This window comes from Emys orbicularis, chromosome 12 (genome assembly GCF_028017835.1).
Source record: "Emys orbicularis isolate rEmyOrb1 chromosome 12, rEmyOrb1.hap1, whole genome shotgun sequence".
NCBI lineage: Eukaryota > Metazoa > Chordata > Testudines > Emydidae > Emys > Emys orbicularis.
The window spans coordinates 30,887,351-30,901,944 of record NC_088694.1 but is presented as its reverse complement, the minus strand read 5'-3'; the positions used below and the strand labels follow the sequence as shown (position 1 = coordinate 30,901,944).

General features: G+C 54.1%; 1 protein-coding gene across 1 annotated transcript in view; it reads left to right on the top strand.

Annotated features, from left to right (window-relative positions):
- CHD6 (chromodomain helicase DNA binding protein 6) overlaps positions 1–14,594 on the top strand; it is a 195,416-nt gene that overhangs the window by 92,190 nt on the left and 88,632 nt on the right. Inside the window, exon 4 of the mRNA XM_065414628.1 lies at positions 6,142–6,632. Within this exon, the coding sequence (XP_065270700.1) occupies positions 6,142–6,632 (491 nt within the window). The remainder of the gene's footprint in view (positions 1–6,141; positions 6,633–14,594) is intronic.

Genomic DNA, 14,594 nt, shown 5'->3' with positions numbered 1-14,594 from the left:
CCTATAGGCTGGCTGCCTCAGTTTCCCCTTTCAAGGGGCTCCTTAAATAAATTCTACACCCAGCCTTTCCGTCCAGTACCACCCCTTCATGGGGTCTAGTTTTATTAACAAATGTTCAAAATAAAGTCAACTCTAGTCCATCCATTTCCCCTCTTATCAGGTCACTGCCAGGCCTTCCCTGCCTGAGTCTCACTCTCCAGACCCAGGTTCCTGTGCTGGAGTCGCTCCTAGCAGCCTCTGCACTCCCATTTTGCTTCCCCGAGCTTCCTCCTCTGTAGCTTCCTGATGCTGTTTGTAGGGGATCCACTGATCTCTCTCAGCTGTGCCCCTCAGTAACCAGGGTTGGTTGGCCCCAGGCTTCCAGCCCATAAGGGGCAAGCCACCTGTTACACAGCCCCCCTGGCAGCCTGCTGGTTGACCCGACAGTGACTCACTGAGATGCTGGGCTGAGTTAGAGTCTGTTTGTGTAGGGTGGTGGTGGCTACTCTCAAACACCTGGCACTAAAACAGACTGTGGCCTCTAGTGTCACCAGGGACTCTCAGAGCAGTCTGGCCTGCAAGGGACCCTGCCTTTATGTGCTCTCTCCTTTAGAACTGCTGCTGGTAATGCCTGCTCAGACACTTCCCCAGGTGTGCTGGCCGCAGGGGGAAGGTCTAAGAGGAGAAAGAAGGGGCTTTTCTAGCACTTTACCTTCCCCTCTTGCTCTCTTATAACCCCTTGGGAAGCTTGTTGAAGTTTCCTAACACTACTGGTTTGTTATTGTAGGATCTCTCATAGGCACTGGGCAATGCACTCTGGTTTCTTATTGTAGGGTCCCTTGCAGATGCTGAGCTGGTTTGTTATTGTAGGTTTCTTCTTGAGCGCTGGGCCATGTGCTAGTTTATTGTTATAGGATCTTTCATGGGCACTGGGCTGTGCACTCTTTTTGGTTATTGTAGGATCCCTTGTGGTCACTGGGCTGCATGTGCTGGCTTGTGTTTGCAAGTGGTCACTGAAGCACCCTTTCAAACTGATCTAAGGAAGGCCATGGACTCTGCAAACACACAAAGCAAACTGCAGGAAGTAGGTCCTTTGTGAGGCCTTGAAATGTGACTCTCCTGTGTGTACGGAGGCCCTTGGTGGGCAGTGGATGTGCTGACTGGCTGTGCTTGGTTAACGCCCAGCGTGGGGACCCCACTCTGGAATTCACAGGCCTCCAGAGCACAAGCAGAACCCTGTCCAGTGGCTTGTGTTGTGGCACTTTGGACCAGTAATCACAGGTCACTGAACCATTCTGAGAGGCATGGGGGCAGCAGAGCTGGGGACTGAGCCACTTGTCCAATGTGTGGCCATTGTTGGAAGTGCCAATTTAAATGTGGAAGTAGGAGCCACCTCTGAGTGCCCTCTTCTGACCAATTTGGCTCACATCCATAGCATGCCCAGATGTGTGCAGAACTGCAATAACGATGGCAAGGCCGGAGTGTTGCCCTTGAAGGAGTTGCACATTCCTGCATGGCCCCGCACGTTTTCTGTCTGGGGATGATTTGATGATCAGAGAGCATTTGCTTTGGGCCTTCAGTGTTGGGACTCAGGCTGCCACCAAGACACACACACGTTCTGCTCAGCCGCAGACTTCCCAGCATGTGGCTCTTGCAGAGCATCTGAGGAGTGGTGCTGTGTGGAAGCGCTGTATGATGCTGCTTGCATGAAAGGAGCCATGGGGAAGTGCATGATGTTGTTGAAAATCTCTTCACGTTAAGGCAGATATTGGGGGAGGTGGCTGGAAAAGCAGCAAAGGTGCCTTTAGGAAGGAGCCAACATCTTCCACGTAGCTAGAGAAATGGGCCCAGCATTTCCACACCCACCATTGGCTCAGCCTCCTGACCCGTTGGCTGAGAGACTGACCATTCCAGGTGGCTGGGGATGATGGTTCTGATCTTGGCCAGGCCCTGATGTGGTGTCCCATCCGCTCCCACACATACTGAGAGGGGGCTGGCATGTCCCATTATGGGAACAGCACCTGAGGTGCTGCCTGCAGGCCCCCTGGGTAGGGAGATCCCTGCAGTTGGGGAGGTCAGACTGTGGTAGCATGTGGCATGCCCAGAGCCATGGGATGCATTTGGAAAGGACGAGCCATTGTCCTGCTGCTGTAGGATGCTGGAGTTCTGCTTTCCATCTGGTAATTGCGCTCAGCTGCTCCTTAGCAAGGATGCGAAGGGAGATTTGGCCTCTTGGGAGGGCTGTTGGCTTTGTAGCTATTCCAGTAAATCATTCCAGTTGATCCCTGACTCAGGCATCTTGGAAGATCTAAGAAGTTCTCAGGAAGGTGGGGCAGGGGCAGATTTTAGTACCTGACAGCTGGGGTCAGAGTTGACTTCTTCAGAGCTGCTCTTCTCCCTTGGTGAAGAAAGCTCCCCTTGGTCAGTAATGTGGGGCTGCACTGCCCAGGTTTCATGTGGAGGCTGAGTTGCAGTAAGATCTGTCCCTGAAGCCAAAGTGGGAAGGAACGGGGCAGCACCCTGGTTGAGTACATTATATTTAACCTAGACACAAGTGAGTATTGGTTGGTTGGTCGCATTCTGGTTCATCTTCATGCATATCATAAATCTCCTGCATAGGTCAGCACAGTAGCCATGGAACAGTCTGCGATGCCACGCGCTGGGTGCGCTGCACAGCTGTGTGGAGGTCCAGGCCTAGAACAGCAGGGTGTGCTGCAGTGATTGCAGGGATGCCAAAACAAGCAGTATGCTGTAGCCCACTCCTGAATATCCCTGGAAATACAGAGAATCCATCAGTCAGAGTCTTTCAGGAATGTTAGGAATCGTTCCTCTTTCTGACAACTTTCACTCCCTGCTTGTGTGTAAATACAAATTAGAAATCAGAATTCACAGAGCAACCTGCACGTGGACTAGAGCAAATAGGAATTCAGCCTTTCAGTACATAGGAGCATAAATGGTTACATGCTTGTCCCATGGTTATAGAATTTCCAAAGAATTCTACCTGCTTGATGATTCCTAAAACCAAAGCGTTGTTCGCAGGCAGGTCAGGTTTCCTTCAGGGCTTGCCCCAGCCCCTGCAAATCAAAGAAGTGCCAAGGGAAGGGAAAAGGCTCCAATGTCCCCTGGCACCTGGACATCCCATTGCACAGTGTCAGGGACACACTGCACTCCTAGGGAGAGCACTTCTACTTGCCCAGTGTGCATCTGCATGGCAAACCCTGAACTCCACCCTCAGCAGCAGGCATTACAGAGATGCTGGCTGTGGCTCTAGAGTTGAGTTTTCCCCCTAAAGTAAGGATTCCACTTCTTTGCCAGCTTTTCAGGGGAAATTAGTGGCACTTAGTCACTATTGTATCATTAATACCAAGTATTCATTTAGCTTTTTTGCATATTGTAAATAATTTGCATAGATATTCCAATGATCAAAAAATGGAATGTGGCTTTAGTGCTGGTGAAGGCATTGGCCTGAGAACCCAAGTGGATGGAGGTCCCTTATTTATCTACAGGGCAGCAGCAGGACACACCGCTCTGCCTGCCTTAAGCCTGGGTCATCAGAGGGCTGCCAGTTAGTGCCAAGCATGGAGAGGAGTGTGTAATATGGGACCTGGAACTGAGACCTACCAAACTCTTCAGTCCCAACTGAGCGGGGCTAGATTCAATCTGGTGCCATACGGGGAAAGGCTGTGTAACCCATCAGCTATGTCCTGAGGCACTGGATCCTGCAGCAAGTGCTGACATCAGAGGGGTCTCAGAGAGAGATTATGGAGGGGCTGGTCCTTGCTCCAGAGCTGTGTCTTGCGTTGGGATTTATACTACAAAGAGGGGATTCAGCTGCTTTGGTATATATGAAAAATACACTGTATCCTCCCCAAACTACAGCCCTGTGGTTTGGGAACAGAAGGAAGCTTCTGAGAATTTCCAATTCATTAATAGATTTTAATTCCATTTTTGTTATTAAGAATTATCTTAATAATGGAATAGTGCAGGCTTTTCAGCCCTCCGTAGAGTTGTCACTCACTGAAAACTTGTGCACAGACCTTTTTAGATTATTGATCACTTTTATTCCCCTTCCCAAAGCTTGGGCACTTGGAAAGTCTTATATAGCTGTGGGTGTTCATCAACCACGGTATCCGGGTGTTGCAGGCCGTTCTGGGTGTTACAGAGCAGTGGTCTGAGCCTCCAGATCCACCACTGAGCCCTGCTCTCAGCCAGGCCACTCACTGGGCCAGCACTTCACTCCACAGCTGGGGCCCACACCCCCCCTCTGCGACCCAGAAGCAATGAGCCCATGGTCCCTGGATTCTGAGGGGTGGGAGTCTCCTGTGGCCTCTCTCCCCCAGTTGCTCACCATTCATTCCTGTGGCCTCCCAAGTCTCTGATCCTGGGAAACTGTAGTTGCCCATGGCGCTTGCTCTGCCTGTCTCGACATGTGCCAGTGAGAGGGGCTGCAGGAGGCAGGGTCAGGCAGGAGATCTGTCTAAGAAAGGAAGCATGTTCCTCATTACTTCTTGCACCACCCTCCCTCTTTGGTCTCTCTCCTGGTGAGTGTCAGCAGGCAGTGGGGGCTGTCCAGTCCCTAGCAGTGCAGGGACAGCCTCTGAGATTTTTGATCTCTTCCTTCCCTTTCACACTGGGATGGCCAGGCTGAAAGCCTCCAGATCGAAAGGCAACACTGCTCCCACTTTCTCACAGGCTTGTGAGACTGGGAAGCTGAAAAGGAGCCTGGCCACCCCTTTCCCCATGCTCATTGTAATTTCATCCTGTTTATTATTTGCAAAGAAAGAGTCATGGTTTTGGCTGACTTGTGAGCATCCCTCGGTCACTGTCTATCTCTGGTAGCTTTTCTGAGAAACATTTCCTATAATACATCCTGTCCCGGTTTGAAACACCACATGGAGCTCAGGGTCTCCCACAGCCCCAATCCCAGTGAGAGTCCTACAAAACAGTCGTCTCTTCAGGGGAAAGTAAACCCCATTAAGCCAGGGTGCCCTAGTCTAGCCCCAGAGCTCTCTGGTCACTTTATTGTTCCCCTTATCATGGCCTATTTTGCCAGCTTTGGAGGTTGCTGTGCTGGTTTTAACCCTGTCTGCCTGAGGCTGGGAGCAGTGGGAGGAGGGGATTGAATTCTTTCAGTGGTTAGTGTTGAAGAAATTGCAAAAATAAACAAACACCAGAAGCAGGACGAAGCAGAGAATATGCCAAACTGCTTCGGGTTTGCCCAGCCCGTGGTGTCAGGAGTGGCCTGGGTGTGCCTGATCCTTTAGAAGGAAGCACCAGTGACCCTGTGATCACACTGCCCAGCACTGTGTCTGGCTGGGCGGCTGCCTCCTGTCTGCATGCTGAATGAAACACACTGCACACTCCCCAGGGGTAACCAGCACCCCATTTGGGGTTTCCCTATGCCCCCTCTAGGCCAGCGAGGCAGCTGTAAAGAGGTTGCAGGGCAGGCATAATTCCAGGGAACACCCCTGGCTTGGGAACACCTGCCTGGCCATGGAGCCAGCTCTGCGTCACCTCCACAGCAGGTCTGAGTGCACTGGGTGTGTAGAGGTCAGGCAGGAGGTGGCAACTCCGAAACCCTGCAAAGCCCTTGAGGCTGCTGAGGCAGAGGTGCTAGGCCCCCACAGTCCCTGAATAGGGGAGGTGCAAACTTCCCCCTCTCTGCCCCGGCACCAGCAGGAAGTGGGTTCTGCTCCCGGGGGGCACTGGGTTGGGATCCAGAAGGCCTGCATTCAGCTCCCAGCTCTGCTACTGACCTTGCTGGGCTCAACTTCCCCTCTGTCAAAGGGAGGAGTGAGACTTATACCTTTGTACAGTGCTCTCCGATGGATGGTTGCAAAACTACAGAAGTGGTGATTGTTATTGTTTATTGACAGTTTTATGCCCAACATCCATCTGCTTAGCAGCGTGCAGCAACACCGCACTGAACGCTGTCCTGCTGGAACAGTCTGGTATCCAGTGCAGTCCTGTGCATGACACTGCACCGGGCAACCTCGGCAGAACAGTCAGGCTGTGTTGTAAGCATCATGGCCTATGTGTAACACCACCCCTAGACTTGTAAAGATCCATAGAGTCTGGAGACTGACAGGGCCCTGGCAGCCCCCACCTGCCATGTCTGTAGGTTCCGTTTGCTAATGCTCCTCCTTTCTGCTCTCTTTGCAGCTGTCTCATTCCCTGATGTCTGGCGCCTCACTCCCTTGCGAGTACAAACCCCAGGCCCCCTTTGCCATCAGCGCCGATCGGGAGGACCTGTGTCCCCACGTGAACATTGCAGACTTGGCCAGTCACTACCAGCGCCCGGAGGAGGAGCCCGGCGAGGCTGTACAGAAGAGGACGCCATCCCAGAATGGCATGCAGGACAGTGGGGGTGGAGGCACCGGGGTGAAGAAGAAACGGAAGAAAAAGGCCCCGGGGGAGTTGGAAGTGGGGGAGAAAGGAGCCTTGGAGAGAGAAATGAAACCAAAGAGGAAGAGAGAGCCCAAAGAGCCAAAGGAGCCCAAGAAACCCAGGGAGCCCAAGAAACCCAGGGAGCCCAAGCAGAAGGAGGCAGCCAAGAAACCCAGGAAACCCCGGGAGGCCAAAGCCCCCAAGGAGCCTAAGGAAAAGAAGAGCAGCACTGAGCCGGCCCCCAAGGCAAAGCCCAGAAAGGCCAGGTGGGTCTTGTTGTGTGTTCAGTGCTGCGGGGTCCTGCCCCAACCACACTGCAACCAGGCCAGGGCAGGGTGGTAGCTTCTAGGAGCAGACCAGGGCCACCTTTCCCTTTAGTCCAGAAGGGCATTGTGTGGTGGGACTGGGGGGCTTCCTCTGTTGGAGGCAGGATGGCCGCTGGCATACTGGAGTGAGCTGTGTGGGCAGCACCCTTTGGGCACTCCTGTCTGCAGGGCTCTCACTGAGATTGACCTACAAAGTGTGTGTACACCACTGCGGTATCTATCAGCCCTGTTAGCACCATGCTGTGCAGAATCCTGTGTCCTACCCTCCCTGGCCCCTGCGCTGGGTGTATTGTCACCGCATAGGGGCATCAGGTGGGAGTCATTCCGGAATGGGGCAGGTTTGTAATGAGGCGCTTACTGAAATGGTGGTGACACAAGACGGGCCTTTCAGTCTGTTTGACAAGGACCCTGCTGTTCCCATTCCAAGGCAGTTGTAGTAGTAGTCGGGGTATAGGAGAGTAAATCTGTCCAGAGCATTTCAACAAATGGGGGAAGCGGGCCACATGCATTCCAGCCAGACTCGGGGGTTTGAATAGTGCCTGGAACCCTTTGCATGAGTGTGGGAATAGCAAGGATGTTAATAACAGCACTAGGGTGAGGCTCTTCCTCCGGCAGGCCTGTCACACAAGGATCTCAAAGCACTTTGTAAACCCTCCCAGCCCAATGGAGGAAGGTAAGTTTTAGCCCAGCTTTACAGACGAAAACACTGACTGAGAAAGGAGTGAGTGTTAGAAGCAGTATCCACGAGTCCCGTCTGTGACTTCCCTGCTCTAACCACTAGATCCCACTATCTCCCTAGAACTAAATTTTAGGTTGCCCTAAGCTCCCAATAGAAAGCATGATCCCCTCTCCCTCTGTTGCAGTGTAAGAGTCAGCTAAAGGTGGTGTAGCTCTAAGAGGGCCTGTGAGTTCTTTTGTGTTGCATAATGTAACACTGCTGCCTTTGCTTGTCTCTCCTCCCTTTAATTAACGAGGTGATGGGCCAGTAGAGGAGCTCCCATTCCTGGGGAAAGCCGGTTAATTGGTAATATGCACAGATAATGGATCGGGTCTCTGCAGCTCCAGCTGCATTTGATTTACTATCTGTCCAGCTGGCTAAAATAAATGTTTTTGGAGGGTTCTGTAACAATCACACTTATTGATTGTCGTCTGGGTGCTGTGGCATGCTATGCATAATCCATATGCTGAGAGCATTTCCATGATGTAAGGTTAGTACCTGTGGGAGTGCAGTGCTGGCAAGAGACAAACATCCCCGAGCGCTCCCAAACTTTGCCTATGCGAGGGCTGCGTTTGCAACTCAACAGGAGCTGGAGCCACCAACTTTGTGTGAAATGGGGCAGCCGGCAGCTGTCCTGGTCTGTGCAGTGGAGCCGCCTGCAGGCAGGGCTGCACCCTGCCCTCAGTGTGTGGTGTTCCTCAAGCTCAGTGCATCACAAGCACCTAGGAAAAGCTGCTCTGGCTGCATGGGTCTTCAAGCCAGGGCAGCTCTGGACAAACCAAGAGGCACAAGCAGTGCCTCTGAGCGCAGGGGCAGGGCCAAGCAAGGCTTGAGGAGGAGTTGAGTGGACAATGAGGAGGAGAGCAGGAGGAGGGAGGGCAGTGAAGGCGTGGGGAGGGCAGACAGAGATGGCATTGCGATGTAGGCAAGGGGGCTGGGCAGAGGCCAGTGCTGGCTAGGGAAGTGGGGAGGGAAGCGGGGAGTGGCTCAAAGGTGGGAAGTGACCTGGGCAGAACAGCCAGGAAGGAAGGGGAGTTTAGCACCAGTGTTTTGGCTGGGCTAGGGGTGGGGGCTGCAGACAAGGGTAAGAGGAGGGGGTGGGGCAAAGGGGCAGCAGAGAGGTGGGCTGGACAGAGGTGAAGAGGGGAGTTTGTCCCTCCTGTGTCAGAGTGAACCAGCAGCCCTGTTCTCCCAGTGCTGGGCAGGGTGGGAAGCTAGAATGCCAGGCCCGGGCCAAGGGGAGGCAGGCCCCTGCCCTCAGCACCTGCCTGGCCTTCCCCACTTTCAGCATGCTGGTTCCCTACCTGCTGCTCATGCCCTGCAAGTAGGAGACCAGTTCATCTGCCCCCACCCTGCAGGCGGGCGAGAGCCTCGCTACACTGCCTGAGGCCCCAGGTTTAGCATCACGCACGCTCCACTAGGCCATGCTGCTTTTCATGAACAGCTCCTGCATTCTATTTGCTGCTGGCGCTTGTCCCGGCCCCTTTCCCTGCAGGGTGGGCATCTGAGTTTGGGGCTCATACTCTCCAGGCTGGCTGCACTGCAGAGGCAGCTTCTACCAGCCCTGCCGGGGAGGATGAAGAGCAGGTTGTGGTCATTTCTGGTGGCCCCTCCATCACGCACACAGTTCTGGCTAATGTGGGAGTGATATGAATAATCTGCTTGGGGAAGGCAGGGTCAACCTGGGCCTGGGATGGAATAGGTGGTTCTTTACTAGGAGGGGGAGGGCCTGGTCAGGCCAGGCAGCACTACGCAGCCATCTCTGGATGCAGATGGTAAGATTGCCACACTCTCTCTAAAGACCTGAGCATAGTGGCACAGTCTCCTGTAAATGATTTCTAACACATGGGTTCATGAATGAAGGTTTGTTAATTGTGCCACACCAGTCAATCTCTTGGGTGGAAGTTACATGGGCAGTGCGTTTTCAGGCTTTAATTGTATTACGGGTGCAAGGCTAGGCCACTTTTGGCCTAAATGTCACATTTGTCTCAATCACTTTTTACAAACCCTGGCTGACCCATGAACCTGGGGGGCACAATCCAACAGATGCATCTTGTGTTCCACAACCCTTCCTCTGCAGCCTGGCAGACATTGCGGCATGAGCTAGTGCAGGGATTGGCAACCTTTGGCACGTGGTCTGCCAGGGTAAGCACCCTGGCGGGCCGGGCCGGTTTGTTTACCTGCCGTGTCTGCAGGTTTGGCCGATTGCGGCTCCCACTGGCCGTGGTTCGCCGCTCCAGGCCAATAGGGGTGGCAGGACGCGGCAGCCAGCACATCCCTCGTCCCGTGCTGCTTCCCGCAGGAAGGGAGGGGTAGCTCTGTGGTTTGAGCATTGGCCTGCTAAACCCAGGGTTGTGAGTTCAATCCTTGAGGGGGCCACTTAGGGTTCTGGGGCAAAATCAGTACTTGGTCTTGCTAGTGAAGGCAGGGGGCTGGACTCGATGACCTTTCAAGGTCCCTTCTAGTTCTAGGAGATAGGATATCTCCATTAATTTTAATTTAACAAGCTGGTGCCTCCCTCCTCTGGGTCATTACCCTGTTCATTATTCTTTGTTGTTAGTGTGTCAGTACTGCCGAGTGGCCCCAGCTGAGCTCAGGGCCCCTATGGGCTGGGGAGAGAGAGTCTTTGCCCCAGAGAGTTTACACTCTGAACAGCTGAGGTGGGGAGAGGCTGGCCCAGTGGTTAGGGTACTCCCCTGGGACTGTGAGTACTGGGTTCAAGTCCCTGCTCTGCCACAGACTGCCTGCGAAGCCTTGGGCCAGGCGCTGCATCTCTCTGGGCCTCAGTTCCCCTCTGTTCAATGGGGGAATATCTAGGAGCGAGGCAGGGGACTGAGGCCCAGAGAGAGTCAGTGACTTGCCCTAGGTCACACGGAGCTGTGAACCAGGAATTGCCCAGTCCCAGAGCACTGAGCACAAGCCCAGAGTTGCTGTCCTGTGCCCCTTTTGCCCTGCTAGACGCTGAAAAGATTGAAACAATTAGACATCAAAGTGAAATAAAATCTGACTGAGTTGAAGTCTGGTGTAGCTCAGTGAGCTCTTAGATGTGCTAGGACAGCTTACGCCTGCACCTTGGATTTGAGGACTCTTCCACAGGCAGTTCTGTAGCATGGGGTGTCACCTGCATGTGAGGCTGCTGGAGGCGCTAGTGAGACAGTTTGGATGCAGTGCCATCAGTATGTAGGTGACATGCAGCCCTAGGCCTCTTCTTCATTGGACCAAGATGGTACAGGGGTTCTGGGGCTTGAAGGAGAGGGAGCTGGCTAAAGCTCAGAGCAGACCAGCCAGGGGTGATGCATGCGCATCGGGGGGGGGGTATGGGTATGGAGGAGGGTGGCCTGTGGTTTTTCCAGCCGGTTTGCAGCTTGGTGCTCCTGGCCCCCAACTGTGACAGGCTTCCTGAGTGGCTTCATTGGCCTGAAGCCCTTTGATCCTCCAGGCCTTTCCTCTCTGCTCCAGGCTTTGTGACTTGCTCTGACTTCTCCCTGTTGGGGTCGCCTCTGTGCGTGGTGTGGTGACAGCAGGAGGGTCCAGAGCCTGCACTCCCCTCCCATTGCCTTCAGCTGCAGTTCAAGGTGTTGACGCTGGTCTGGAGAGCCCTATTGGAGCGTTGGACATGGCATTCCCAATGAGGAGTCTCTGTTGCTCACAGCTCGCCGCCCCCAGACTTCGTGCTGGGGCCTTTATACATTTAAGAGAGAGAGAGAGATGAGACAGCCCCGGTCCCGAGGAGAAGGTGGCCCGGTCATCTCCCCACAACTGTGTGAATCCATCCAGCACCCCTGCGTTCCCACATCCGCCCATGTCCTGCTCACGTCGTGGCAGCGCTGCAGCGGCTCAGAGCTCCCTGCTTCTGCGGTGGCAGCGCTGCAGCGGCTCAGGGCTCCCTGCTTCCACGGTGGCAGCACTGCGGCGGCTCAGGGCTCCCTGCTCCCGCATTGGCGGCGCTGTGGTGGTGCAGGACTCCCTGCACCTGCGGTGGTGGCACTCTTGTCGCGCAGGACTCCCTGCTCCCGTGTTGGTGGTGCTGCGGTGGCGCAGGGCTACCAGCTCCCGCGTTGGTGGCGCTGTGGTGGCGCAGGACTCCCTGCTCCTGCGTTGGTGGCACAGGGCTCCCCGCTCCCGCGGTGGTGGCGCTGCGGTGGCGCAGGGCTCCCCGCTCCCGTGTTGGCAATGCTGCGCCGGTTCCCAGCTCCCGTGTTGAAGGCGCTGCAGTGGCGCAGGACTCCCTGCTCCTGCTTGTTGCTCACAATGAGGGGCAGCGCGTCTTCCCACTGCCTGTGTCAGATGCAGTATGTTGCTCTGGCGCGGGTTGCTGGGGAGGCTGTGCCAGCTGCATCCCTCTCTTGAAGAGAGAGCCCGACACTGACTTCCAGGGGGAGCTAGGGTTTTGGGGAGAATGCAGATGAACAGAGAGAATATCTTCTGCCAGGCTTTAGGATGTCATCCCTCACCCATTGTGTGCCCCCCGAGCCTGCCTCCCGCTCTGAAGCGGTGCCTTACTGATGGGGACCGTGGCAGCGCTGCAGATAGGATTCCACAGTTTGCCGCAGGGTAATGTGCTTGGAGCAATCGCTCCTGGCGAAGGATGATGTTTTGGGTAAAGCATGGGACAGGGAATCCAGAAATGTGGGTTCTACTACTGACTCTGCCACTGACATGCTGTGCGAGCCCCGGGCAGTCTGTTCAGCTCTCCTTCCCTCTGTGAGCTAGGGATACTACCCCCAAGGGTGTTGTTAGGAAACGGGCAGGTCCCACACCTACAATGGGAAACACTGCACTGAGTGTTACCCTGCAGGCAGCGAGTGTCCCAGTGTAATTGTGTCCCTGGCATCAAGCAGGCATTTTATGAGGATCAGTTCATTAATGTCTGAAAGGAGCTTTGAGCTCTCCAGGTGGGAGGGGGGAGAGGAGGTGATAGTTCTCTCCTCTCAAACCTGGTGTCTCCTCTTGCCAGCTGACTGCAGGGCCTGGTTATATCATCGTCTCTTTAGCAGGTGCCAGGATAATAGACGTCTTTCCCCAATCTGTTTGCCAAGCACTTGGGTTTGATACCATTAGAAACGAGAGGGCTCTGTCTCAGACAGCCCAGTGCGAGCTAGCAGTATTACTGGCTCAGGGAAGACTCACAACTCCTTCCACTTTGCCCACACGGAGCTGACAGACTGGGGTATCAGAACCAAAGTGGGGCAAGACATGAGGTAACTGATCAGATTTCTCTGTTCATTTCCTTCTGCAGAGGACTGAATTGTTTCAAATAGAGCTTCCAGGGGAGCAGTCCATAGGGCATGTGGGCCAGGAAGCCAGGGTTGCACTTTGCACTCTGAGGTCTGCAATAATAACTGTACTTTGTAGCATCTTCAGCCTGTGGATCTCAGAGGTGGGAAAGTGTCGCCTCCATGCTTATCATGGGGAAACAAGAGTGCAGAGGGTACAGCCAATGTATCACGGAGCAAGGTCTTCTTCTTCAAGTGATGGTCCCTCTTGTATTCAACTGAGGGTTCTGTGCATGCGCCTGGAGCTGGAGCTTTTAATAGTAGTGTCTGCTGGTCCACGCATGCCTCCTTGGTCGGCCTCATGGTTACGACTGAGGCGATAAAGGGCAGGACAGACCGACCACGCACTCACTTCCTTCTCACCGCCGCGTGGTCAGAATTGGAGCCTCTTTGTTTCTCTTGTCCCTTGTGACGCATTTCTGCAAACTGAGAAAAAAGACTCTTATTCTTGTACATAGTTAATAGTTTTGTTATTTTTATAGTTGTTTCAGTGGTAGTTCTTAGGATTTTAAGGAGCGGGGACACCATTTTAACTGGTCGTCCCGATCTCTCCCCTTCCCCCCCTCCATCTTCCCAGCACCCAGGCCTGGTACTGGATTATGCTGAAGACGCCAGGCTTCAAGATCTGCGCTTCCTGTCGTCGCTCATTCTCAGTCAGTGACAAGTACCAATGCTGCCCTTATTACTTGGAGGAGGCACAAGTTGCATCCAGGTGCAGTAAATGTCTCTCCTTCCCTGCACGTACGTGGAAAGGCTGGGCTCTTCACTTCAAGAAGTACCTCATTGAGGTCACCATGAGACCGCAGTTGGATCCAGGCCAGGGAACATCCCTGTATATTGGCCTGAGCAAGCTAAGAACATGTCTCCTACCACAGACCTCCAGTCTAGTTCCACCAGTACCAGCGCTGTGGACCCGCATTGGGGCCTAGCCGTGAAGCAAGGAAGCCTGCACATAAGCATGGCAGTAAGTCTTACTCCACGTCCAAGAATAACACTGCCCCATCCATGAGTTCCGGCCACAGAGAAGCAGTGCGTTCCAAGGCGCACAAGCACAACAAGAAGCTGCACAGACCATTGTGTCTGTCGGCCCCATCCACTGAAACTCATACTCCTTCCAGATCGGCACTGCCAAGGTCCAGGGAACCTTTGGATCCTTAGCAGTCCTCCTCTCCATTTCCGGTTCCAGCTGAAGAGCGCATGCCACTGATGCTGGGGAGACTTGGGTCAACCTCCGGAGCCGCATGAGCTGTTTGCTTTCGCTGAGGAGAGGTCGTCTTGCCCTCTGGTGCTGTCACCTCTTCAGAGAGTGCGCTTCCCAAAGTTGGACTTGCCTTCTTTGGGCCATGTTCCCGCCCACTCCCCAGAGCCTTCTACAGTTTCTTCAGTTCTGATGGCACCACCATTTGAACTGACTTCTGATTTCTTGGATTCAGAAGATTTGTTCAGGGACCGAGGCCTTCCCCTTCCATACCGCTGGTGTGAGTACTCCAAGGCCCCGTCAGGTTCATGGTAGTAGCCGCCATTTACCCAGCATTGGTGTCTTTGGTACCCTGCTCTATGGGGCCCTCCTCAACATCCGCTGTCAGATCCACGCCGGGATGGCCATACTGGGGCTCGTGGCTACAGAATCCCACCATTGGATCCTTCCTGCTCCCCCCATGAGGAATGCCTTCTCCCCTCTCCGACCATCGTCCAGCAGGCATTCAGACTCGCTGTTAGGTAATGCTGAGTCCAACTCTGACGGTACCACTAGATCCGAAGCAGTTCCCCTCTACATCACCGGATGCTGCAGTGTCTTCTACTCCTCCCTCGCCACTGGATGACTTGCAACAATTTCAGGAGCTGCTTCGTAGGGTGGCTGGTGCCCTCAGCATCCCACTGGAGGAAGTGCAAGATAAGCAGCACAAA